General features: G+C 51.5%; 2 protein-coding genes across 3 annotated transcripts in view; both read right to left on the bottom strand.

Moving 5' to 3' along the window:
* Positions 1 to 18,483: 18,483 nt before the first annotated feature.
* FAM209B (family with sequence similarity 209, member B) lies at positions 18,484 to 19,975 on the bottom strand. Its single transcript, XM_006881763.1, has 2 exons — positions 19,727 to 19,975; positions 18,484 to 18,741 (listed from the first exon to the last, which is right to left on the bottom strand). Exons 1-2 carry the CDS (start codon positions 19,973 to 19,975, stop codon positions 18,484 to 18,486), a joined length of 507 nt encoding a protein of 168 aa, XP_006881825.1.
* An 857-nt stretch (positions 19,976 to 20,832) lies between these two features.
* The window catches only part of RTFDC1 (replication termination factor 2 domain containing 1), a 32,459-nt gene continuing 26,913 nt past the window's right edge, over positions 20,833 to 26,378 (bottom strand). The window contains exons 6-9 of one of the 2 annotated variants that reach the window (XM_006881655.1): positions 25,080 to 25,193; positions 22,417 to 22,471; positions 22,006 to 22,162; positions 20,833 to 20,959 (exon numbers count right to left, since the gene is read on the bottom strand). In XM_006881655.1, coding sequence (XP_006881717.1) covers positions 20,833 to 20,959; positions 22,006 to 22,162; positions 22,417 to 22,471; positions 25,080 to 25,193 — 453 coding nt within the window. Of the gene's footprint in view, positions 20,991 to 22,005; positions 22,163 to 22,416; positions 22,472 to 25,079; positions 25,194 to 26,378 lie in introns of both variants that reach the window. The other variant, XM_006881656.1, reaches the window with a different exon arrangement.

Raw genomic sequence — 26,378 nt, 5'->3', positions numbered from 1 at the left:
AGCAGGTCTGTGCCGTCACATGTGGGGAACGACAGGAGCTGGAACTGAGTCGATGGCAGTGGACTTGACCCTGAGCGACCTAGAGACTCTGGACCCCAGGAGCAAACATTCACATTCATCATCTCTCCTCCCTCCCTCCTTCCCCCCAGAAGCATCCGGCTGCAGTCTGCATTCTGTGGTTGGATTTCTCCAGGCCCAGGGAGCTGTAGTGGCCTAGTGGTAAGAACCTGCGCTGTAATCCCAAAGGCATTCGGTTTGAATCCCCCAGCTGCTCTGTGGGATTTACTGCCTCTCAAAACCTGCTGGAGAGTCCATGGGTTCTGACTTAATGGCACACGACAATAGAAACACCTCTAAGGCAACACAAAAATGAGAGCAGAGTCCACTGGGCACCCTCTCTGGTCTGAGGGACCAGAGAGCCCCATGGGTCTAGGACGACCGGAAGCCCACACGCTCTGTGAGAGGACTTCAGTTTGCCAGGTTGTCGCACCTGAACCAAAACCTCGTGCTGCTGAGTCAGTTACAGCTTGTGGTGAGTCTCGACTTTCTGAGGTCGGACATCTTTGTGGGAGGAGACTGCCCACCTTTCTCCTGTGGAGTAGAAGGTGAATTTGAACTGCCAATCTTGCAGTTAGCAGTCAGACACATTACACACTGCACCACCAGGACTTCTTGTTGGCTCCAGGAGAAGGTGACCATGACACAGTGAGGTTTGGACCTGCTGATTGGGGTCTCAAGGAGTGTCTCAGAACCGTGCTTGCACCCCCAGTCCCTCCTCCAAGTCTGGGGACAGGCTGTCTGCTCTCCACTGAGTGATGGGTGTTACCACTGTTTTTTTTTTCCTATAATTATATTTTATTAATTTTCATAAACATTTACAGAGATTTTGGGCTTCCACTCATTCATTGTTGCACTATTCTCTCTACCCTCCTCCCAGTTTGTTCTTGTCCAAATGCCACAGTGCTTGTCAAAGCCAGTTCTGATTAATCTTCTTTGTCAGTGTATCCTTTGCCATTCCCTATCACTCCTCCCTGAGAGAGACTTCACCCTGAGTCATAAGGAAAAGGGGATGGCGTATTCTCTTAGCTACTTCCTGCTGAAAAGGGACACTGTGGGTTTCAGGGTGAAGATCTTCTCTCACTACTCTAAAGGGCCCCTTTGGCAGTAGGTAACACATAGACTATTATGGAGATTGATTTTGGAATTCAGATGCACTCTTATTGATTGTGCTTGGCTGTACATGTACATATCCTTCAAGATGTATCATGGGGGTGTTGCAACCTAGAAGACACAAATTTGACTAACAAGTTATAAGTACATGAGTCCAAAAATTATGGAAAAGTAAAAGAAAAGATTCTTTCATTGTTTTACAAACCCTCCCCCAGGTCCCCTCCACCATGCAGCCCTCGCTCTAGTCTCCTGTGATGACAGAAATACCCAGTTACATCTCTCTTTTAGACGGTTCTCTCCCTCCTCTGCTTCCCACTGTTTTGAGGCAGCTGGGGTATTTCCAGCAAGGGATGTCCCTTCTAGTCTTCCCACGGGTACACGGCCGAGGGGCAGCCCTCAGTGACACCTTCAGGTTCCTTCATCACTTCTGAGTCACCAGGTCATGTCAGAGCCTGGCCCTGAGCGAGTGGAGGGGATGGGATGGGACAGAGATTAGATCTTGCTCCAAGCACCATGTACAGAGGGAGATAGGAGCTTTGGCCCTTAAACAAGGCCTGTGGGAGGTAGCCCCTGCCACTTTGTGTCATCTGGTTCACATCTCACATACTTGGGCCGTGTCATCAGGGGGCACCACTCCCTGGGGAAGGACGCCAGGCTTAGTAACACAGAGGGTCAGTGAAAGAGGAGATCCTGGAGGAGATAGATTGACACAGTGGTTGTACAACAGACTCCTTGAGACGGGACGTGAGGATGTCGCGGGATGGGGCAGGGTCTCGTTCTGTCACGTTGGGGCCAAAGGCTGGGAGCCGACTCCACAACACTAGTGATAGTAACGATTTCACATTTCAAACAGCGATGAGTGTGGGTGGTGGTGGGTTTGCCCTGGTCGCAGAAGGCCCAAGAAAACAGGGAAGGTAGATCTCCTGAGGACACCCCCCTCTCTCCTCGGCCTATTCTTGGGTTTTCTCCCAAAGAGCTCAGAGCACCTTGCCAAGCCGCCCCGAGTGCCGACTGACCCCGTGGACCGAGTCTGGCAGAGATGAGTGCCAATCTCCATATCACCTCAGCTCCCTGAGCCTCAGTTTCCTCATCTGTGAAAAGGGCACAAGTCTATTAGCCAGGCTGCTGGGGAAGATGAAATCAGGGTAAGTCGAGGAAGTGTCTTGTGAGTGGTTCCCTAAGAAAACAAACTCTTTGATTAAAGGTGGACAAAGGGCTGCCACCTCGGCCACAAGGGGCCACTTCCCTCTGCCGTGGCAGGAATAGATAATGGACACTGGACACTGGACACCTGTGAGCTGCCTGAGAGCCCAGCCCCGCACACATGTCCCCAGGAAGGAGGAGAGACTGGCCTTCCACAGCGTGTGAAGTGGGACTTCATTCCAGGACCCTGCGGGGACCTCAGTGTGCAGGGCCCACCCACGCCTGCAGTGGGGGCCTGACCTGCTGCTGAGCAAAGGGGGCCGGGGCCGGGCTGAACTCTGCAGTCGGGGTGCAGGCACGTCTTAAAAATGCCTCAGCCAAACCATCACAATGAAGTCGTACAAACTTTTTGATTCCCTGGTATACACAAAGGTTTCCTCTACACCACACTGCAGTCTCTTAAAGGCGCCTGGTGGCCTAGTCTGTAGGAAGTTGGACGCACTGTTAACCCAAAGGCAGTGCCTCTCTGCTGGTTCGAATCCACTCGTGGCTTGGAGGAAGAAAGATGGGCAATCTCTCTTCTCGTGTGTTTTACAGCCTCCAAAAACCCACTGGAGGCTCAGCTCCGAGTCACTTCCAACTCTGTGACCATGAGCTTGAGTTTGCAGCCTATTAACACAGATTTAGTGACTCAGTAGTTAAAGCATCTGGCTGCTATCTTGCTATCTAAAAAGTCAGTGGTTTGAACCCATCAGTTGCTCTACGGGAGAACAATATGGCCAATGACTCCCGTTAAGCTTCCAGCCTAATGAACCCTACAGGGCTCATTAAGTTGGGCTCAGCCAGGAGAAACCAAGGGGCTTCATAGCAGCTAGAATCTTCCCCTGCTGGTGGATTTGGCTGGCTTGAACAATCCATTAAGTGTGCAGTAAATCAAACCACACAAAACAGTTTGACGCCTGGTCATTTTCCCCAGTGGCTCTGCCTCCAGAAACTCAGGAACCGGGACCAGAAGGTGCAGTCTCAGCCGTGGACACTAGATGGCAAGCTGGCACCAAGCACAGGCACGTGGGGGGGCACTTTCATGGGTGCATCTGCCTTACTCTGTGTGTGTGGGTGGATTTGAACCACGGAGCTTTCAGGCAATAGGCAAGCGACCACTTAACCATTTGCATCGCTCAGGGCCTTCCTGAAGACCAATGTTGTTGTTGTGGGGGGGCCTGGGTCAACTGCAACGGCTCCAGGGTTTCCTTGGCAGCAGTCTATGGGAATAGAGTTCCAAGTCTGTCTCCTACGAGCTGCTGGTGGACTCGAACCACCGACTTTGTGCTTAGCGGATCCTTTAAAGAACAAGGAGGGAGCCTAGTGGTGTCACGAGTTAATGTGTTGGGTTGCTAACCAAAAGATCACTGGTTCAAACCCACCAGGCAGCCACTCCTTGGGAAACAGGCAATCTGCTTCTGTTGAGATTGTCAGCCTTGGAAACCAGAGAGAGGGAGGGTTGCTATGAGTCAGAGTCGACCAGAAGGTTGGGGGTTTGGTTTTGAGTTTGGGTGGTGCAGGGATTTAAGCGCCTGCAGTGTGAACCCATCAGCCACTCCTCGGGGAGGCGATCTGTTCAGGAAAGGATTTTGCCCCTGGAAACCTTACGGAGATGCTCTGCTGGGCCTTGTCCTGCGGCGTGTTTATGAGGCACAATCCACTCCAGTGCAGTATTTTGCTTTTCCTTTGTGGATGTCCACAAAGCCAGGTCTGAGCCCTGCCCCTGCCCCTCTCTGCCCACGGAGGGTGACAGAGGCTCACCAACCCGAGGTCTCGCATCTCTAGCTGTGCTGGCACCACCCGTGTGGCCTCTCAGTGGACATTGTGTCCCACAGTTTCCTCACCACTCAGAGCTTCCTGGGCCCACGGGGCCGGGGGACGTGGGGTGGTTTGGGTCAGACAGGGAGCTTGTGGCCAGGCACCCTGCAACGTCGGCAGCGGGAGATCTCTAGCACTGACTGTCCGTCATCGTGTGAGTGACCCAGGGAGGGCTTGGAGAGAAGGGGGCGCAGTCACAAACGGCCACAGCATAGAGGAGGGGTCGGCCAAGCAGGCTCCGGGAAGCCTCTGTCCCTCATCCCGGAAGTCAGAGGCCCAGACAGGCCTGGTCTTGTGGGCTGATGACACGCAGGGCTGGAGGCCAAGCCCCAGCAGCCTGGAGATAGGACTGTAACAAACACTGACTGCACATCAGCGGTGACGAGACGTCATGCGAGAGCGCATGCCAAGGTCACCACACACTCACTGTCCCAAACGGCCAGCAACACGGCCAGATCCGACTTACTCTCTGGGAAGTGGGCCTGTGCTGGGTTCCTTTTAGGGTTGAGCTCTCCGGCCTTGCTGTCATGGGTGGTTAGGTGGTGTCGGGCCTGCTAGGACACTGTGACCCTCTGAACAACAGTGTGGACTTTGCTCTGTCCTGTGCCACCTCAGGATCTGTCCTGCTCAAGCCCACCACTGCGGTCGCTGTGCCCACTCATTCCATTAGGGTCTTCCTCACTCTCACCCTCCCCCTTTTCCAGCAAGAGGTCTGTTCCCAAGGACTAGCCCATCCTGACAATATGCTCAAAGTATGTGAGGCCAAGTTTCACACCGTCCTTGCCTCTAAGAAGCACCTCTCTTGCACTTCCTTCAACATAGATGTGTTTCTTCGCTTGGCGGTCCATGGTACAGTTAATACTTTCCTCCAGCTTCCATCACAATTCAAAGGCATCGATTCCTCTCCAGTCATTTTTATGCGTAAGAAGCAACTGAAAACGCTATGACTTGGGTCAGGCTCACCTTAGTCTTTAAACTGACATCCTTGCTCTTCAGCACTTTAAAGAAGTCATTGGCAGCAGATTTCCCCATCGCAATACATCCTTTGATTTCTTGGTTGCTGCTAACATTGGTGTTGATTGTGGCCCCAAATATAATAAATTCTTGACCACTTCAATCTTCTCTCCACTTATCATGATGTGTCTAATGGTTCAATGGTGAGAATTTTCGTTTTCTTTTCTTTTTTATTTCTGGTGTTTTTTCTTTCTTTTTAAAAAAAATTATTCATTCAATGTTGCATTTCCCTCCCTCCTCCACTTTGCAATGCACCTCTTGTTCCAGATTTTTGTCACACAATGTCCAATCATATATTCCTTTCGGACAGTTCTTTCCCTTATGTGTTCCAATGCAGTGGTTTTGTTTCCTTGATGTTGAGATGTTATAACCTGTGTTGAAAGTTAAAATTTAGCCACTCTTTTCCTATTCTCTCCCCAGTCTCCCGTGTCAGTCTTATTTTGTAACAGTGGTGCTATGTAGTGTTTGTCCTTTTGAGACGGAGATATTTCACTCAGCATAATGTTTCCTGGGCTCACTCGTGTTGAGTAACGTTTTACAAGATCATTGTTGTTCAGTGCTGCGTGATATCCCGCTGTGTGAATGCACCATAGTTTTTTCTATCCATTCATTTGTCGATGGGCACTTGGGTTGCTTTCATCTCTTTGCTATTGTAAATAACACAACAACAAACATGGGCGTGCATACCTCTATTTGAGTCAGTGCTGATCTTCAGGGTACATTCCCAGAAGTGGCATTGCTGGGTCAAGTGGTATTTCTATTTTCAACTTTTTGAGAGAGCTCCAGACCACCTTCCATAATGGTTGTCTCATTTTACATTTCCTCAGGCAGTGATAAGAGCTCTGATCTCTTGACAATCTTGCCAGCATTTGTTGTTTGTTGCCCTGTTGAACTTTGCTACTGTTGCTGGGTGGGTTTTGTTTCCTTGATGTTGAGATGTAACCCATGTTGAAAGTTATAATCTTTAGTCTTTCTTCAGTAACTACTTCAAATCTAGCAAGTAAGCAAGGCTGTATTATTTTCAAAATGTAAGTTGTTGATAAGCCTTCCTCCAATCCTGATGCCATATTCTTTTTTTTTTCTTCATACAGTCCTACTTCTCAGATTATTTGCTCAGCATGCAGAATGGACAGGTATGGAAAAAGGATGCAACCCTGATGCATACCTTTCCTGATTTTAAACCAGGCAGAGTTCCCTTGTTTCTTGTTATGTATAAGTTTCTCATGAGCACACTTAAGCGTTCTCGGATTCCCATTCTTCTCAATATTATCCATAATTTAGAATTATGCACACAGTCAATGACCTTTGCATAGTCAATAATATTAATACTGTTAGATCCTTAATATCTATAGGTCTGATTCTTTCTGCATTTGAGCTTAAGGGAATTTCAGAGCAATTTTTTTAAGGTAAAAAGTAAAGATAGATTTATTAGAAAGTTTTATCTCTGTGAGTCAGATCTTGTTCCCTGAAATGTGGAGAGGCAAGAACTTCAGAGAATTTTTTTTTACTATCTACACTAGTCCCTTCCTTCTAAATTGATAAATCTGTTGTCACCATTTTCACTGCCCTTGAGAGGACTGGAATCACTTGGACTCATTGGTTCAACCAGCACCTGTCGTCGTTGGATGCCATAGAGCCCACCGATTTTCAATTCATATCTGTCTTCAATTCCTTGGGTCCAGAGGATTTTCCTATCTCTTTGTCCTGTGGAGTCAGGGGGTGAGTTCGAACTGACGGTCTTTCCCTTACAAGCCAAGTATTGACCATTGCGCCACCTAGCGTCAAGTCCTCGGGATACAATTAAGTGAAGGGCACATCCCAAGAATGGGCGGTTCAAAGCCACCCACCCCAGAATAAAGCTCAGGGCTAAACTGCCAAGAGACCCCATGGAGCGCTGATGCGCCAGTAACCACAAGAGGCCTGGTGGTGCAGTGGGTAAGCACTCAGCTGCTGACCTAAAAGTCGCTGGTTCAAACCCAGCTGCAGCAGCTTTGTGGGACAAAGACGCAGCATTCTACTTCTGTAAAGATTGGCAGTTACATGAGAGCGATGTAATTTCCACTACTGGACAACTTATGTACAGACTGGCGGAGGCAAAGCCGAACTGCTGGGAGGGCTTAATATTTTAAAAGAAATTTAAAAAAATTTAAATTTATTATCGTGTGAGTGTGTGTGTGTGTGTACCGTCAAATGGGGTCCGACTGGTACAGGAGGAGATTGCTCTTCCTTCTCCAGCACAGCATCTGGTGGATTCGAACCGCACGCCTCTGGGATTGTAGTGCAGCTTCTTGCCACTAGGCCAGCAGAGCTCCCCTTAAAACATATTTTTTTAAAAAACAAAACTCAATAAAGCTGTTCGACTCTGCTTATGGGTGGCCATGAATTGTTAAGTGTGACTAAGTGCTGATGTTGATGAATTGGAATCCACCCATAGCTGACCATCTGGTGAATTTTCAGAGGCAGTAAATCAAACGGGAGGAGATTACCCATCCTTCTCTCCCAGAGCAGCTGGTGGATTCGAACCTCTGAAGCTCACACCTTTGTGTTGGCAGTGCAACTGCTTACCACTAAGTGAACAGAGACACCCAAATGCAGGTGTCAAGGAGGCTCAAGGAGGCAACAGGCCACAGGTAGCCTCAGTCTCTCATCCTGGGTGACACCAGTGGTTAAGCGCTCAGGTAATAACTGAAATCCACTCAGAGGTGCCTTGGAAGAAAGGCCTGGTGACCCACTTCCAAAAGATCCCAGCTTGTGGATGCTGACAGAACACAGTTCCCCTCTGACACACCTGGGGTCGCTCTGAGCCAGGATCCGCATGATGGCGACCCACTGTCACAGGTCCTCAGCCTCTAGGTGACCATTAGCTCCATGTGGTGGGTGAGAGCGTCCCAAGAGAGCGTCCCAAGAGAGCGGGAGGACGATGAGGGAGGCAGATGAGGCATGAGCAGTGAAGGTGAGCTGGAGGGAAGGTGAGCCACAGGAGGGAAGCGAGTGTTTCAGGAGAAGAAAGCGGTCTCCTCGTCTCCTCGAGACTCTAACCCTTAGTCACTCTTCACCCTTGTGGCTGAACTCACCCCAAAACAATCAGTGACCAAACGGCAGATAAGTCTGTAAGGGGATCAATAACATGAAGAGGGAACACCGTCCTCAGAGCAATTAACCACACAAGATCAAGGGGCAGAATCTGTCCAGAGAAAATGCCAGGAGACAAGAGGGGAAGATGAGAAGGACGGATGGAAATGAGAAGCACAGGGCCCTGTTACAAAGTGGGATCATCGCTGCAGTAAACACAATATAATCACGAAAAACAAAGTGGGGCTCGTCGTGATCAAAGTCACTCAACGCAACGCAACGCTCGTGAACTGTTGAACAGGAAACCAGTTAGTTCACTCTAAATATTCACTAAAGTCTCAGTGAAAAGTGAGCCCTGCAGAGCTAGGCTTGTGCTAACGAGAGGGCGGAGTGACATGTGGTGGCAGATGACACTGGCTTGTGGGAAGAGTCCTGCAGGCGAGAAGGAATCCCACTCCCATCGGGCTGAGGGGGAGGTGGGTACCCTTGCTCCTTTTGAGGACAGAAGTGGCTGGATGGGGTCTCTCTGCTGGGAGGGGTGAGAGCAGCTGGGGGAAGTGACTTTCATTTTAATGAAAGTTTAGAAACTTAGGGTTTCCAGTCATTCATTGTTGCACTTTTCTCCCTGCCCACCCCTCCCCCCAATTCAGTCTTCTCCTTGAAAAGCAAAAGAGAAACTCCTTCATTGTTATGCAATCCCTCCCCCCAAGTCCACTGCAACTGTACAACCTTCATTCTGGACTCCTGTCATGACAATAATACCTAATCATATCAACACGCCTCAGGCATTTAACGAAAGAGGGTCAGGGAAGGCGGAGAAAGGAGCGCGCAGAAGACCGGGTGACCTGCCTTATCCATCCGTGGACAGCCTGACGCTGGATCGGGGCCACAGGCCATTGTTTGTATCAATGACAGGATCCAGTTCCTCCCTCCACAGAGGTGCTGGGCCGCAGGGCTCATCAAGGCTCTGTCAGCCACTCAGCAGTGCACCCCAAGTGCTTCCCACGCTTCCAGACAGCTCTGAAGGCCCTCCGCCCACAGGTGAGGCCCCGGGGCACGAAGGCGGGGCTGCCTGCCCAGCCAGCCCAGAACGAGGTGCCTAGGATTCACTGCATTGTCCTGGGCGCCCAGGGGACCCTCCCACATTTGCATACAGGACCTAAGTCATCCTCACCACCAGCCAGGTCAGCTGGAGGTCTCTGAGGAAGGTTCTAGTCCAGACTTTAACCACTGTTTCTAGTTTCCAGGTAACTTCCAGGCTTTTCTGAGGTAGAACCTCTACCTGGCTTTGCTAATAACAGAGGCTCATTGTGGTTCGGCAGAGCAGGGGGAAGGCATGGGGAAGACAATTGTTTAGAAAGTGTTGTCCCTTGGGCTTATTTATAAAAGAGAAATTGGAATTTTCCCACCTTAAAGGGAGCTCTAGTGGCCTAGTGGCAAGAGACTGCACTGCAATCCCAAAGGCATGTGGTTCGAATCCACCAGACGCTCCACTGGAGAAGGAGGGCCAGTCTCCTTCTGTGCCAGTTGGATCCAACTCGATGGTACACAACAAAGGGGCAGGGGGAAGGAAAGGAAAAATAACCCCCAGTACCCCACAAAACCTTGGTCTTGCGCCAACTTTTCCTGGTAGCCTTTTCCCTTGGAAATAGGAGCCTTTTCTCAGAATCTGGGCTTCAGCATGGAGCTTCTGAGCACTTCTGGTCATTCCTCGGGCCTCTTAGGGTCACCCAACCCAAACCCAAGGAGCCCTGCAGGCTTGGTGTATAATGTGTCACTGTGAGGTATATACCTCACATAATGGTTGTATACACTTGGTGTATAATGGTTGCTAACTGTGAGGTCAATGGTTCAAATCCCTCGGGCATTCCAGGGGAAAAAGGTGACAGTGTTTTCCCATAAGGAATTGCAGCCTGAGGGAACCTGCTGGGGGGGGGGGTGTCATTATACCCCATGGTAAGAATGCTCAAACTCACTGCCCTCGGTCCATGCCAACTGGTAGTGACCCGGTAGGACCTAACAGGGGCTCGGGGTGACTGAGGAGACACTGAGGGCCGGGTGGGGGTGGGGCTAGAGGGAGAAACGGGGGTGGGGGCCTTAGTCCAGCCCCAGGCCTCATCTGCTCCCACAGAGCAACTGGTGGGTTCGAACTGCCATCCTATTGGTGAGCAGCACTCGCTTTGACAACTGTGCCACCGTTGTTTGTGTACCGTAGAGTTGGAACCGATCCATAGCTGACCCTCCATCGGGTTTTCAGAGGTAGTTAAATCACACAGGAGATGATTGCCCATCCTTCTCCCCCTGAGCAGCTGGTGGCCTCGAACTATGTGCCTTCAGGATTGCGGCGCAGCTTCTTGCCACTAGCTTCTTGCCAGAGCTCCCCTACTCTGAGTTTTTCTTTTGCTTTTCAAAGAGAGGAGCAAACGGGGGGGGGGGGGTTTGTGCGGGGAGAAGGGTGCAACAATGAATGAATGGAATTCCAAAAAAAAAAACAACCCATGTATAGTCACTTGATAAATAATAAAATCTGGGAAAAAAAAGTTTTGAGTCACGTTCTAGGAATCCCTGGATCCAGACATCAAAGGCCGGTGTCTCCCAGCCAGCCTCAGATCAGCAAAGCCGGGGGGGGGGGGGAACCCTCGACAGTCACCCCCTACTGGGGGTTTCGGAGTGTTAACCTTAAATCACTTAAGATAGTGTTGGAAAAGTTTTTCCCTTGTTATACAGTGAAACACAGGGAGCTCTGATGGCCTCAGGGTAGGAAACCTCACTGCGATCCCAAAGGCACAAGGCTCAAATCCACCAGCTGCTCCGCAGGAGAAAGAAGGGCAATCTCCTCCTGTGCGATTTACTGTCTCTGAAAACCCAACAGAGGGTCAGTGATGGGTCAGTTCCAACTCCACCGTACTTACAACAGCAACCACATAGTACTTCCAGAAAAGCTCAGCAGTATGAAGGTGTCCGTGTGCCCCCACTGAATCGAGACGTCTGGTGTCTTCCCGACCTGCAGCTGTCACTGCTGAGCAGGCTCTCTGAGTCTTCACAGCCAGCAGAGACGGTGTGTCAGTTTGGAGCCTCTGTCTGTCTGTCTCTCTGAGAATATGCACATACGTCCTGTGCTATCTTGTAGATTCCTCCTTGTAGTGACCCAACAGGACAGAGTCGAACTGCCTCATCGTGTCCCTGGGCCTTGACAGAAGCAGATTGCCGTTTCTTCTCTCCCAAAGATTGATGGGTTCAAGCCACCAATCTTTCATTTAGCAGCTCAGAGCCCTGGGGTCCCTTGTGTACGCAGGGACGAGCTATGAAATTCAAGCTCTATCAATTCAGCCATTTCAGAGATAACCTCAAAGTTCTCTTATTTGAATTCTAAACCAGCACTGTGCAGTCAGCAGATGAAAGGGTAACAACCATGGCCACAGTTTAAAGTGTTAAATCCCCAGCTGCTCCACAGGAAGCTGGGGCAGCCCGTTCTTGTACAGAGTTACGACTTCAGAAACTTGACGGAGGGTTATCATGAGCCAGTATCGACTGGACAGGACTGAGGGGTTTTCTTTGGAAACTTTCCTCGAGTGCGTGCTGTTTGCCAGACCCAGACCCCTCTAGGCACTGGGGACGTGGAATAAGGTGACCATCCAAGTAGACTGACGCCCACTAGATAGCGTTTCCGAGACTGTGACCTTGACAGGAGCAGGCAGTCGGCCACATTGTCCCTGACAAGCAGCTAATAAGTTTGAACCATTCATCGGGATGATTGAAAAAAGGCAAAAGGGAAAGATTTTATAGAAAAATTATCGTTGCTGTTGGATGCCATCAGGCAGGGGCTGGCTCGTAAATGAAAGGACAACTTTACAGCATCTAACAACAACTAACCCTGCCCACCACTGCTTCTTCTCTGCCCTCTCCTTTCTCTGCCTCTCCCAGGTTTTGGCTCACCTTCTGTGTAGCTCAGGTCTCCAGGAAGGGGCTCCCCAGACACATCCGTTCACAGTAATATTTATTGTCAGCAAAGACCCAAAGGAAAAATTCCGGCTCACAAGGACTTGCTTTCTGTGTGATGGGCTTTGTCTGCCACATAGTGGCCATCTCCAGTAACTGCAAGCCAGATAAAACAGCCTTTCTCATCTGAAAAAGGCACTTCAGTCACCCCATCTGCTCGTTGGTCCAAAAGTCCGAGCGGACATCGCTGAGCTGACATCACCAGTGAGCATGCAAGCTGATAAGGCCCTTGTGAAGGGCGATGAAACCACGTGTTCTCTCACGGACCTACAGCAAGCCCACTCCTGGGAGCCTCCCAGACACCTGAGCCAAGCTCACTGCAGCAGCCTTGATCATTCTGATACTGGAGCAACCTCGAGGCCCATCCGTGGGAGACCTGACTCACAGGCTGTGTGGAAGGTTATCAGAAGCATCAGTCCCCGGAAAGGACGCGGTGCCTGTCAAAGTAGAGGGTCAGTCAAACAAAGGCAGACTTCCAGTGAGGTGGACCCAACTGAGCCAGTGGCCACAACAGTGGGGACAAGCCCAGAGGCGTTTGCCAGGCGGTGCAGGGCGGGATCCGCCTTCTTAGGGCAAAAGCCGACTGGATGTCTCTGCAAGAAACTGCCGCTTGTCTACATTATGACTCTGGACGGAAGTTCTGATGCTGTCTTAGCAAAGCCTCCAAGTCTGGTCTCTTTGAACTTCCGGCACCCATCCCCTACCCCCGAAGTTCCTTTATCATTCACACATGGCCTTGATATTGCTGGTCAGAGCTGTGGAGTCTTGGACTCCACTCCTAGCGACTTTATGAACATCCAAACCTCGCCCTGCCCCACACCCTCTTCCAGACTCCACCACACCCACCCCATTGTCACAGATGCTGTGTCCATCTTGTTGGGGATCTTTCTTTTCCCACTCATCTTCTGACTTTTCAAACATGACCTCAGCATTTGAAAAGGTCAAGTCTCCCTTAGAGCAAAGGCATCTTGACAACCAGGGCTGCCTTTGTGCTCAGCGCTGCGCCAGCCCCTGGCCCCCACACCGAGCCGCACACACCGAGCTGGATCAAAGAGGTTCTCTTCTGGTTCCCACAGACCGGCTGGATTGATAAAACACCTGCCCAAGCGTCACACTTTTTATTTTTACCTCTGTTTCTCTATCTCCAAATACCTTGTTTGTTGACAACGCCATTGATATCAATGAATTTGTGATCATTGGTGTGACTGCTTCGAGCTTATTGTTGAGCACCAGCGAAGTCAGAAGTGCCCCATGACTGACCCGCCAGCGGGCTTTCAGAGTGGTCTCCATGGGAAGGGCTTGTCCATCCTCCTCCCACAGAGCAGCTGGTGGATTCGAACTGTGTGCCTTTGGGGATTCTTAGGCCTCCAGAGCCCCCTTTTTAGCTGATTAGTTGGGGGAGAGGGGGCCCCAAATGCTACCTTAATCTTGATCTGGCCTCTGTGTATCTGTTTCACAGTAACGCAGTTTGTAAGTGTTTCGGGCGTCGTTGTTGTTATAGGCCACAAAGCAAGGACCTACTTACAGCTGACCCACCGATGGCTTTTCAGAGGCTGTAAATCACACAGATCTTTCTCCTACACAGCAGCCAGTGGACTTGAACTGCCTGCCTTTGGGCCAACAGGGCAGCTCCTTCCCACTAAGCTAGCAGGGCTTGGCAGTGTCTCTGGCAGAACTGGGGAGCCTGCAGGCCCTCCTTGTCCACCCCACTTCCTCCTTTATACACAGTGTGTCAAATCGAATGACTCTGACTGCGGTAGTCTGTTTCCCTGCAGCTCCACCCCAGCTCAGGATCTGTAGTGATGGGTCCTGGTCACCTCCCTGGATGCTGAAATGAGAACCCAGCGCCCATGCAGCCGCCGCCGAGCACTCTGCTACGTTCCACCTTCTAGGTTCACGGCCAGGGCATTTCTCCATGAAGACGGACAAGCTGCGTCAAGAAAAGGTGACTCTCAGGGTAAAGCGGTGGTCTGCAGAGCTTTGCACTGGGCCACGGACGCAGGGGACGCTGTTTCACGGAACTGCTAAGCAGAAATGAAGGGCAGCTCTTGTTCTGTTTCCTCTCCTTGGCCAACTTGCTCTGAGGAGTTCTGAGGCTTCGCTCTTCCCTGATACCATGTCCGCTTGCTAGTGTTCAAACAGAAGCAGACACAGAAACAGCGTGTCTACCAGTTACGCTGTCAGAGAAATAGCAGGCGATGTTGTCAAGATTACAGCTGAACACCTCTGCTCTGAACGGACGCTTCCTGGATGTTAGCGTACAAGCAGGTCAAACTGGCACAAGCCAGGGGTCATCAGACTTCCTGCAAACAAGCAGGTCAAAGTGGCACAAGCCAGGGGTCATCAGACTTCCTGCGAAAGGTCGGGGAAGGAACAGTTTTGCTTCTGGGAGTCAGAGAGGTCAGCTCAGAGCTAACCAATGCTGTGCTTGGAGCACAGAAGCCACCATAGGCCACATGGCTGAGTTCCAATAAATATGTTCTCATGGACGCTGGGATTTGAGCCACAGCCCGTGGTGCGGTGTCTACTGTGTCAGAGGAAATGAATGTTCGGCTGTTTGAGCTGTCAGACACTCTGCGAGCAGAGTCTCCTTGTGGGACGATCCCAGCCTCCGAAACCCCAGGGAGGGTCAGAAGCACCTGAAGGCTCCTGGGGACAGAGCTCTGCCCTAGTGGCCCGCAAGCTGCCGAAGACAGCAGTGAACAGGAATGACTGTGTCTAGTACAAGTGTACAGTTTGTTGTGAGGTATCATTGAGAGGAGTATGACTCAGCGATCCTATGAACAGCTGGCCTGAACTCCACCCTACATATCCTGTTCTCTCATCACCTCTGACACACCAGAGTCCACAGCTGAAGTCACTGTGTCAATCACCTGGTTTGGGGTCTGCCTCTCCTTCGCTGACCCTCCATCTTTTTTTTTTTTTAGCAATGTTTATGTTTTATTTATTCAGCTTCTTTTCCAACATATATATATGTCCAAGTATGTAATGAATCTTAACTCTGGTTTGCATGCTGAACTAATTTCTCTTTGGCTGTACCGTTGCTGACTTGAAATAGCTACTTCTTTCCCTTCTGTAGGGAATTCTTGCGGTGTCATTACAAAGAGTTGTACTGCTACCTTAAGGCAGTTGGTTCAGATCCTCCAGCAAATCTGACCCTCCAGTGGATAACCCTCCATCTTTTTAAGCTGGATGTCCCTCTCCAAGGAATAAATGGGATTTCCCCCCTTTTAATTGCGATTTTAATGAACGTGTATAGAATAGCTGGACTTTCATTCCTTCATTGTTGCATGGTTTCTTCCTTTCCCCCAGTTCACTTGCTGTCTGTGCACCTCTCAACTCTGGACATAATGCCTAGTCATATATTCCTTTTAAACAGTTCTTTCCCCCATCAGTTCCAACCTAGTGTTCCTTACTCTCTTCTCGGTTTCCCCCCAACCCACATATCGGGCCTGTTGTAAACAATGGTGTTATATTCAGTATTTTTGCTTTTGTGACTGAGATATTTCACTCAGCATATTTATTGTCCTCCAAGAAAATGTAACTTTCTTAGGATTTTCATGTTATGAAACATAATTATTTAAATTCCCACTCCCCAATCATTTAAAAGTACAAAAGAAAAAGGAATGGCCTCATGTAGCTACGTGTCCAAAGTCTCCATCTTTGCCTCTGAGGAACACTACGGCGGCACTTTCACCAAGACCTATCTGTCTGTCCTTTCGGCAGCCCATGGGATATTCAGTACTTTCCTCTAGAACCACAACTCAAAAATTCTTCTTCCGTCATCCTTATTCATTGTCTAGCTCTCTGATGCATAGCAGGTGATCAAGAAGACCATGGCCTGAATCAGGAGCACCTTAGTTAGTGTTCAACTGACATCATTGCTCTTCAGTATTTTGGAGAGGTCCCTGCCAGTGAGTGAACTTGCCCAATGCAATGTCTCTTGATTTCCTGATTGCTGGTGGTGGTGGTGGTTATGTGCCGTTGAGTCGCTTGCGACTCATAGCGACCCTACGTACAACAGACCTAAATTCTGTTCTGTCCTGTGCCAATCTCACTGTCTCCGACACACCCATCCTGATTACATCAGTCACTGAATCAATCCACCTCATAGAGGGTCTTCCTCTCGGGTATTTATTGTTGAGTCAAGCAAGATGGAATCATTGACAGTTTCAATCCTTTCTGTAGTTATTATAGTGTAGACTGTTGGTCCTGTAGTGAGGAACTTTGTTTTGTAACCCCTCAACATAATGGCTTTATATTGAATATAGTATTTTTCACCATGCGTGTATTAACCCTTAGAAAGCGTTTGTAAATTTTAAATAAGTCTTTTTTCTATTTCAATATAGTCTTCAACTTTTTTTCTCCATTCTAATATTAGATATATTGTATAAATTTTCTAAGCGTTTTTCTTCCAAAGAAATTAAGGTTTCCATATTTGATGACATTCCACCCAGCTCTGGTGACTTTAGTGGTGGGGGGTTTCGCAGTGAACTCGGCAGTCTTGTCTCCTGTGGTTCGAATCCAACAGCCTCTCTCCCTGGGGAAAAGACAGGCCATCTCCTCCCCGCAGGATTGACAGCCTGGTGAAACCGGAACTGTCTCAAAGGCTGGGAGTGAGTTCATAGAGACGTACAACAGGAATTAGGTACCAGGACGCAAACCCAATAAAAATGTGGAGAGTCCTCCATGTGCCAAGAGGCAGCAGCCGTTCTACCTAAACAAGGGCAGATTCCTGGGCTCCTGGCCCCGGGTCCCCTTCTGGGACCCCTTCCTCGTCATCTCATTTGCTTTAATCATTTATTGCCCCTCCTTTCTGATCAGCAAATGCAAACTATAGCCTTCATTTCAGATGTGAAGGAAACATCATTCCCCGTTAACTTACATTAATCTGCTCCCAGCCAGAGGCAAACATTTAAGGAGGGAAGCCGTTGCATTTATTATCCAGTTTCTTAGGAATTTTTGGAGATCAGAGGCCAGCTCTAACTTCCACTGCGAGTGACAGCGTTTGCAGGGTGAGGCATGATTCAGGACGCCCTCCCCAGTCACATCTGCATTTCTCTTTCGTGCATACACCCCTAAACAAACGCAAACCCCTCTGACTGAGAACCAGGCCTGACAAGAGGGCAAAGACATCTCTTGCTTCAGCGACAGGCAGCACCACCAGCAGGGACACGAGGACAACAGCAGCTGTGAGGCAACTGAAGCCATGATGCTGGGATCCTGCGGTTACGGGGTCTTGAAGGCTGATGGTTCCAAAGAAACGGGGTGTATACGCGGAGTTCCGGATGCTGAAGCTGACAGGTTCCACGTGATGCCTCCCCGCAAGCAGCCCTTACAGGAACGGCAACGAGGACCATGACCTTTGTTTTCTTGATGCCCAGATGTCATCGTGGCCCTTTGTAATGAATTCATAAAGTAAAAAGAAATTCCCCCTCCCGCTTAACACAAGTAACTATAAAGCAAACAAAGAGTTTCAGTAAAAATTCTGCACTGCAATCTTAAAGGTGCATGGCTCGAATCCACCAGAGGCTCCGTCAGAGGAGGAGGAGCAAACCTCCTGTGCCTGTCAGATCCAATTCGATGGTACACCCAATTAAAAATAAAAAACAAAAAATGGGTTCTTTTCACAGAAAGATAAATAGTGTATAAAATCATTATTGTAAAATGAGTATTAGGATCCAGGAGGGGTGGGAGAGGCTGGAGCAGATGGATGTGGATGTGCGGGGGGAAGAGGGGATTAATCATTGCGTTGTAAAATTTGATGGGTGGGGGGTGTGAGAGAAATGTAAAGAATTTGTTCAAAGTTGTATTTGAATTTTGTAAATAAACTAGTGTGGGGGGAAGAGTTTCAGTAATAATTACATCTCCCATTCCCATGCCTTCCACCCACAGGGACCACGACACCCTCTGTGGTTTTCCACTGGGTTCCCACACAGTCACCATCGTGCAGCTGGTACAGGGCAGTGTCCATGCAGCTGCACCCATGCCAGCTCCTAACGACACGCACGTCCCCTTACACCGCCCTCACCACCCAAAGATGCAGAGGACTCAGGAAAGGCTACAAGGAAACCAGGACGTGGCAGGCTACTAAGGTCACGTTCATCTTTAATTCTAGGTAGAAAGGGAAACAGGAAGGTCTCTAACGAGGAAACTTTCTTCACAACAGCTCTGTGTTAACAGTTAACAGCACCCAACTCGCCTCCTGGGCTGAACACGAGCCCCTCACTCGGAGTCCTCTTCGTGGATCTCATAGATGGTAATATTGCGGGCGCTGACGGGCAGGTCTATGTTCTGCAGGTTGAGACTGTTGCTCGTTGACATGGCGAATTTCAGGCTCCGTACTCGGGACACGAATTTCACAAGGTCCACCTCGAGCTGGTTTAGGGTGTTGAAGACACACTCCTGGGCGGGGGAAACGCCATGGCTTTTCCTGAGCGCAGAGCGAAATGAACAGCTCTGAAGGCCGGAAGGATTCTGACCCTGTCAAGAGAGAGTGAGGGTGAGGCCGGTGATGGTGCTGCCAGTGACAGGTGAGGGTCCCTCCAGAGGAGGCACCGGCAGCAGCATCGCACCAGGCCAGTGATGGGGAAACTGGCCAAACCCGGCCTGCTCCCTATTTTCCGTACATGAAGCTTTATTGCCGCCCAGCCACGCTCATTTACTTGGTGTCAATGGCTTTCCGGTTCAGATGGTGGAGTGGCCCAGAGACACAGCAGGGTGTGAAAAGCTGACAGCACTTGCGAGCCGGCCCTCCACAGGCCTCTGCTGACTTCTGCTCCAAGCAGGTGGGACCAAGTCCCGAGGTGTCATGTCTGTCTGGGAGATCACTGTGCCGAGGACTCTCGGGTCTCTCTGGGGACAAGGTACTGTTTTACAACATCATCCTTTTACTATAGGTTCATATCTCCCTTATTCGGAGAAACGACTCCATTTCCATCTAGCCAGCACCTCTTAGTAAGTGGCTCGGGAGGGGAATGCGGGAGTCAGAGACTGGGGACGGAGCTTTGTGAATAGATGAAGTACATCCAGCTCCTGGTTCACTCCTCATATGAAGGCGCCCCCGACCTCACGTAAGAGAACGAGTCAAGGCCCAGCCCAGTCCATCCCTTAGAGAGAGGGTCACTGTCAACTCCTTGTTCTGCCCTGTGGATCCAGGGCGGGCTGGTTTCACCAGAGAAGTGTCAGGGAATGATCTTGCTGCCATTGGCCCAGGGCCCTGAGCCAGTGCCCTGGCCGTACGCTGCTCTCTGGCACAGCTCGGAGGGACTGGGCAGCGCCTCCCGAGCTGAGCTTTCTGACGGTGCGCACAGGGTGCTGAGGACAGCAGCGGGCCCCTGCCCACCCCTACCCCCGGACTGGGCCTCCTGCTCTCTGAGCTGAGATTTCCGACTGGACTGGGCAGCGCCTCCCGAGCTGAGCTTTCTGACCGCGCACACAGGGTGCTGAGGACAGCAGCTCCGCTCACCTCGCTTCTCTTCCCCTCTCCTCGCAGCTTCAGGACCGCGTAGAGCACAACAAGGACCAGGAGCCAGAACCAGGTGCTCTTGAGCCAGCCTCGGGAGGGCTCAGCGAGGTCCAGCCTCTTCCGGAAGTGCTCCCCACAAGATGCCTTGTTCTGGGGCTCTGTGCCTTTCTCCCTCAGAGAAAAAAACATAAAGGCATAGCTGCAGGAGAGCCAGAGGGGCAGAAGCCAGAGCCATTTCCGCGTCCGCATGGTGAGCAGAGAAGACGGAGGAAGTTGCTCATGGTGCCCTGGACACCAGGACACTGGGCGCTGAGGGTGGCCCACTGGTGATGTCACAGAGGGCCCTGGGCTGGCCACTGTGACGTGTACAGCGGAGGTGGAGTCTTAAAGCGGCACATTGCTCCTGTTACAGAAGCCCGCAGAGGCTGAGCCGCGGTGTCCCCCAACTTTAAATGGGTATGAGGCAACCCCCCTAAGCACCACAAACACAGGGTCACGGCTCTTCTGGGGGTGCAGAGGGCGGGTGCTCATGACAGACCCCAGCAGCAGTCACCATGCAGGGAAAACTGACCTCTCCAAGGCTAGTTCACCTGCACGACTGTCCACCTACCACTGGAGGCCTACTGGTAAGCCGGGCAATCACCCTCTGGGATTTACAGCCTCCGCAAACCTGCCAGAAGCTCGGTCACGAGCTGGTTCTGACCTGACGGCGTGCTACAACCACCGTTGAACTTACTGCTGGCAGCAAAACCCACACAATTTAATCACCAAGAGGCAACACAGCTGTGAGCAATGTGGGTCTTTAATGATTTCAAGCAGAGAAAGCGCAGCCTCCAGCCTCCTCCTAGAGCCCAGTGCACCTCCACCTGGAAGTGGGGAGACAGGACGTGCACCCCCAAAGCCACTGCCCGCCTGGGTAGCAGAAGGGACCGTGGCGGTTGTGAGGTTTGAGGACAATCTTCAGTGGAACACCAGTTGACACAGGTCCACAGAGACTGGAGTAACCTGCCCCAAGGGGACCAAGGGTCCCCTTGGGGGGGGCGGTCAGAAGCAGTAGGAGGTGTGGGTGACACAGGGACCGAGGGGCTCCTTGGGGGGAAGGGAACTCAGAAGCAGTAGGAGGTGTGGGTGACCCAGTGGGCCGACTCCTCCTTGGAGCGCTTGGCAGAGCTGTGGGTGGTGAAGAGCGACTTGTAGGCCTCAGACTCCTCGCTGTCGGCGATAGATCTCTTGGTGGATTTCCCAGGAATGATCCCACTGGTGGCTGGAAATAGAAGTCAAAGGTCACTCGTCACTCCAAACATCCCGTTTTCAGAGGGGGTGCACATGCGACTGTCTAGGCACAGATGGTGACAAGCGTCCTCTCACGTGTCAACATTTGTAACAGTCACAGCAATGCTGTTTTCTGGTGTCGCCTCTGAGTCATGTGACCCGCCACAACAGAGCACAAGTGGCCAGGAGGGTTTCCTGGGCCCGGACCTCCAGGGGAGCAGACAGGCTCTCTCCCGTGGGGCTGCTGGTCAGCTGTACTGCCAGCCTTTCAGTTAGCGGCCAATGCTTATCACTGAGCCATGAGGTTCCTTCCAATCTGTACGAGACTAAGCACAAGCGCTGCCAACTGGAAGGTGTGTGGTTCGAATCAGTGAGCTGCTCTGCAGGGAAGGAAGGGCCATCTCCTCCCGTGGGACACCTGCCTCTGGAAGCCTGCTGGACAGTCAGCTGTGGGTCAGCTGTACCTCGAAGGCAAACAACAACTACGACACACGACCCGGAGGTACACTCTTACCCAAGATGCCATGTTTTGTTTCCGGAAGTAAATACTATTTTCTTTGAATTAAAGAGAGAAATGCATTAAAAACTACTCTTTGACAGGTGGCCAATAGGCCGCTAGGAGTGGGACGCTAAAAGAGTGCTGTGTGGGTGCACTTACAGTCCCCAACCTTAGGGAGATCAAAGCCAGTCCTGCCAGATATCCTGAGCCTCTCTGATTTCAACCACACTAAAAAGCTACAATCATCAAAACTGTGTGGTAATTGTGTGTCTACAGATACACAGACCAATGGAACCAAACTGAGATTCTAGAAATAAGCCCACACATATAAGGTGACCCACGGCCATAACTCACACCATGCATGAAAATGAAAGAAAACTAGACCAATGACTTAAGTCCAAGTATGAAAAACACAGGGGTGGCCTTCTAGGCCTTTTACAACAGAGGACTCTTAGACATGGCACCTGAAGCACAGGCAGGACAAGACAGAGCAGACAAGCAGGACAATGGTAAGCCTGGCCCTGGGAGCGTCAGGGTCCCGCTCTCCAGGCCGTTCTCAGCAGACCCACCTGTGCTCTTGGGCGCCGAGCTGCCTATCTTCTCTCGAGAGTCAAGGCTGGGTTCCCCGGGCTTTCTCGTCTTAACGTCGGACGGCCCCGCGGGTTCTGTGCCAGGAACACAGAAGAGAGATAAAATGGTAAGCATACTGCCCAGCCTCGCTTCTAAAGCCAGAGCTTCCTGTGGAAAGGCCGCATCCTCCATGGATGGCCCAGGCACCCAAGGTGCACTCCTCAGCTTCTGGAATTTTCCAGAGCCAACGCTTGAACCATATGTGTCCTTGTTTGGCCTCTGATCCAGGCAAGAGCTAGTTCCCAGACAGTTCAACAAATAAAGTAAGTACATCCTCTCTGCCTCTTACCTTCAGGAACATCAGACTTTGAGGCTGTTTCTGTCGCTTTGGGTTTCTTTGTTTTCTGTAAAAGAGAACAGCAGTCAGGGAACGCCGAGGGCCCTGGAGGTCTGGTCATAACCTGATCCCTGGCTCCCCATCAGACTGAGGTCTGGTCGCAGCCTGACCTCCTGAACCCCATCAGGCCAACGGCCCTGGAGATCTGGTCACAGCCTGACCCCCAGCTCCATGTCAGGCTGAGGTCTGGTCACAGCCTGACCCCGACTCCCCGTAAGACCGAGGGCCCTGGAGGTCTGGTCACAGCCTGACCCCGACTCCCCTCAGACCGAAGGCCCTGGAGATGTGGTCCCAGCCTGACCCTGCATCAGGCTGAAGGAGACACAGGCAGCCACTCCCTAAGGCAAGGCTCACAGGCCACAAACGCTGACCCTCACTCTGGGATGCAGTGGTCACACGAGGAGGACTCCATGACCCACGTGCCCTCGGGCTGCTCGTCAACCACTACGAGGAGGAATGCCCTCTGCAGGGACTGGCATTGCGTTAGACTCGTGTTCTTAAAGTGACTCTCAAGCAGTTAAGTGGAGGTGGCAGGTCTCAGTGGGAACAATGTTCACAGGGACAGCTCCGAGAGTAGCTAAGAGCACGGTGGCTGGGTGCACAGACGGGGCCACAGGGCCATGTACTGGGGGAGCACGACGGAGATGTGGGGAGACAGGGACACACAGAGAGATGGGGACGGAGATGGGAACGTGCAGACAACAGGCACAGATGGGGCCTGTACAGACGGGGACACGGGGGCCTGCAGACAGCAGAGCACAGGGCCGGGGCACACAACCTTACCAGCCCAGAGACTCCTCGACAGCGGGCCACACGGCTTCAATGTGTGTCCACACTCACTGTGCACTGAAAACCTTGGCCACAGCCATCTCACAACTTGAGCCACTCACCACTCTTGTTAAGAGTTTTAAATTTCAGGCACTAGAATCTTGTCACTTACAACAGTTATTTCTAACAGCTCAACCACAAGAAACTAAAAAGGCTTCGTTCCTCAAAACCTAACAGTACACAAGGTCCGGTCAGTCACAGAGAAGGAACAAGGTTCTCAGAGGTCACTTCAAAGCTGTCGTTCTCCTTAGACCCCAGAAGGTGATGCCAGAGACACAGACTAGAGGACCCCCCCAAGCAGCCCCCTCCCCCACAGGCAGGTGGGAGACCCTGCTCCCTGCCTTGAACCTGTGCAGCTGCCTTGTACTTTAGTCTGAATAAAACACACAATCCCTCTGTTCACCTCTCGAGAGCCTCCCTGAACGTGGGAGGGGAGGGAAACCACCGGTCCTTCAGAAATGAGGGTGACCATACTTGAACACACGGCCAGCAGTGCGCTCCCAGCCAGGCGTATTTGGGAAATATTTCGTATCCTGGCAGCAGTAGCTAAGAGACAATCCCCGAAGCTCTGTGAGTGCTGTGCTCTGAGAGGGGGCGCGCGCACTCCACTGGGCTTTGGGGGCCTTGGCACAAAGCCTGGGACAAGAGAAAAGTCACCAAAGAAGACGGTGAGGGATTACAGGAACCCTAACAGTGCTATGGTTTTGCCCTTTCATGTTTGTTTGGGGTTTTTTTTAAGTTTTTTTCTTATTTTTTGTGTGTGTACTGTCAAAAAGGATCTGACTGGTATAGGAGGAGATTGCCCCTCCTTCTCCAGCAATCTAGAGGATTTGAACCACATACCTCTGAGATTGTAATGCAGCTACTTGCCAGTAGGCCACCAGAGCTGCCTGTGTTTTATTTTTACATTTTCTTCAGTTGATAATTGGGAAGATAAATGCAAACCCTGTATCCATCCAGCACTTCTTCATGCGCGAGATGGGGACATGTCTCGCTGGGCCGCTCTCCCCTCCTCTGGGTTGACTTTCTCTGCTTCCCATCTAACCTCTCGAGCTGCCGCTGTCACTCTGACCCACAGCGACATCCTCACGAACACGGTGCCGAGGGCAGGCACTCCAGCGGCCACGTGAACGAGCCTGTGATTTCAGAAGCGAGCTTGCCAGTGGTTCAGTGAAGAGCCTGCACCGACCTCTGCACACGGTTCTTCGTGAAGACCTCAGGCTTGCCTCTCCCTTTCTCACTCACAGCAGTGAAGGCAGTGACTCAGGAAGTCCACAGGGGCCAAGACACGTGTGTGCTCTTGACACAACACAACATGACTGTGTGGCACTTCAGCCCTCCAGACACCGTTTTATCATAAACACACAACACGCAGCCTCTCTGGAGGTTACAAAGGCTGCGCACAGGTTCCTCGCATCCCACGGCTCCAGACATCAGTCACATCCCCTCCACTGCAGCACGCTGATGACGCAGACCCACAGCCCAGCTCGGTCACTGTCACCACGTGGCCATGAGCCATGTGACTGCAAACCATGGCCTTCCGGCCTCTCAGACCCACTCCACTAAGTGTCCGCTCGAGGCCCCCCGGTGCTGGGTCCTTGGGGCAGGTACGCACTTTCTGACATGTCAAGTGTTTATCTGCTTTGGTCCTCACCACATCAGCTTCCCCGTGTGGGCCTGACTTGAGTCCCCACGACTCGGGCTTTGGGGAGGTCAGGACAGGAGGAACCAAGAGGCAGTGGACCCCACAGTACCTTACCCGAGAGGCAGTGGACCCCACACAGTACCTTGCCCAGCTTGGCTTTCTGTCTTCTCTCCTCCATCCGCGTCTTCAGCCGTTCCACGTCTTCCTTGGTGCCATTGAGCACGATGACGTCATCTTCCTGGAAGGCAGCCCCACACTGCAGAGAGTAACAGAAGGGGCAGAGCCCTCAGCCTGGGGAGCACCATTCAAAGCTTACCCACTGCTCCCCAATTCCTCCCCTCTCTGACCTGGCTGAGGTGAAGTCCCCATGCACAGTGAGTGACAGGAGAGGGGGCAGAGCCATCAGCCTGGGGAGCACCATCCCCCAAACCAAATCAGCCCTCACAGCTTTCCACTACCTCCCCGCTCTGTGCTCTACACTGGCTAGGGTGACGGACCCGGGCACAGAGGGAAGTCAGCACAGCTGGCCTGGGGTGCGTTCTGCAAAGGGGCCTGTCTGCTGGGCAGGTCTGTGGCTTGTGCTTGAGAAGGTGGTGTCTAGGAGGGTTCCCACCATCTCTCACTGGGAAAGGCACTCCATGCCTAGAATGCATGCACAACGTGGGTCCCGCTGAGCACCCCCTTTCCTGGGACCAGGAAGAAGGGAAGATGGAAACCCAGGGAGGGAGAGGGCAAAGTGCTATTACACTGAGGGGATTACAACTAGTGTCACAAATACAAAAATACTGTTAAACAGAAAGCTCACTCTATAAATTTTGAGGTAAACCATAAAACAGAAAAAGAAACAAGATCATGCCGTATCTCTGCCTGTGATGAGCTCTGCTAGGAGAGGCTGAGGCAGCACACACAGACACAGGGATGGCCCTGAGGACTTCGCCGGCACACACAGACACATGGCCCTGAGGACTTCGCCGGCGCACACAGACACAGGGATGGCCCTGAGGACTTCGCCGGCGCACACAGGCACATGGCCCTGAGGACTTCGCCGGCGCACACAGACACATGGCCCTGAGGACTTCGCCGGCGCACACAGACACAGGGATGGCCCTGAGGACTTCGTCAGCTCAGTGCCCCATGTTCTCTACCAGGAAGGGCTGAGGCAGCGGACACAAGCTCACGGTCATGAGTACAAGACTTGCTCGTAAGTTCAGTCTAAGAGCAGTAGGGTTTTCTTTTTCATTCTTACACTGAATTCACCCACGCAGACATGTTCTGTGTCTGGTGTGAGACAAAGGTCCTCCCTCATCTCAGTGCATATGGAAAGCGGCGTTTCCGGCCTCATCTGCGGACAATTCCCTTCTCCCTGCGTGCTGTCGGGCTGACCATGAAGGTGCAGGCTTGCTTCTGCACTCTCAGTCCTCCTGATCTGCATGTCTGTCCC

Source organism: Elephantulus edwardii, unplaced genomic scaffold, assembly GCF_000299155.1.
Source record: "Elephantulus edwardii isolate Elephantulus edwardi_28Jun2011 unplaced genomic scaffold, EleEdw1.0 scaffold00015, whole genome shotgun sequence".
Lineage (NCBI taxonomy): Eukaryota > Metazoa > Chordata > Mammalia > Macroscelidea > Macroscelididae > Elephantulus > Elephantulus edwardii.
The sequence above is the reverse complement of the archived record's forward strand: the minus strand, read 5'-3'. Positions and strand labels throughout refer to the sequence as shown.

Coding starts and splice junctions, on each gene's coding strand:
- FAM209B (XM_006881763.1), bottom strand. CDS start 19,975: ATGCGGACGCGGAAATGGCTCTGGCTTCTGCCCCTCTGGCTCTCCTGC. Junction 18,742..19,726: donor GAGAGGGGAAGAGAAGCGAG/GTGAGCGGAGCT, acceptor CTCTCTTGACAG/GGTCAGAATCCTTCCGGCCT.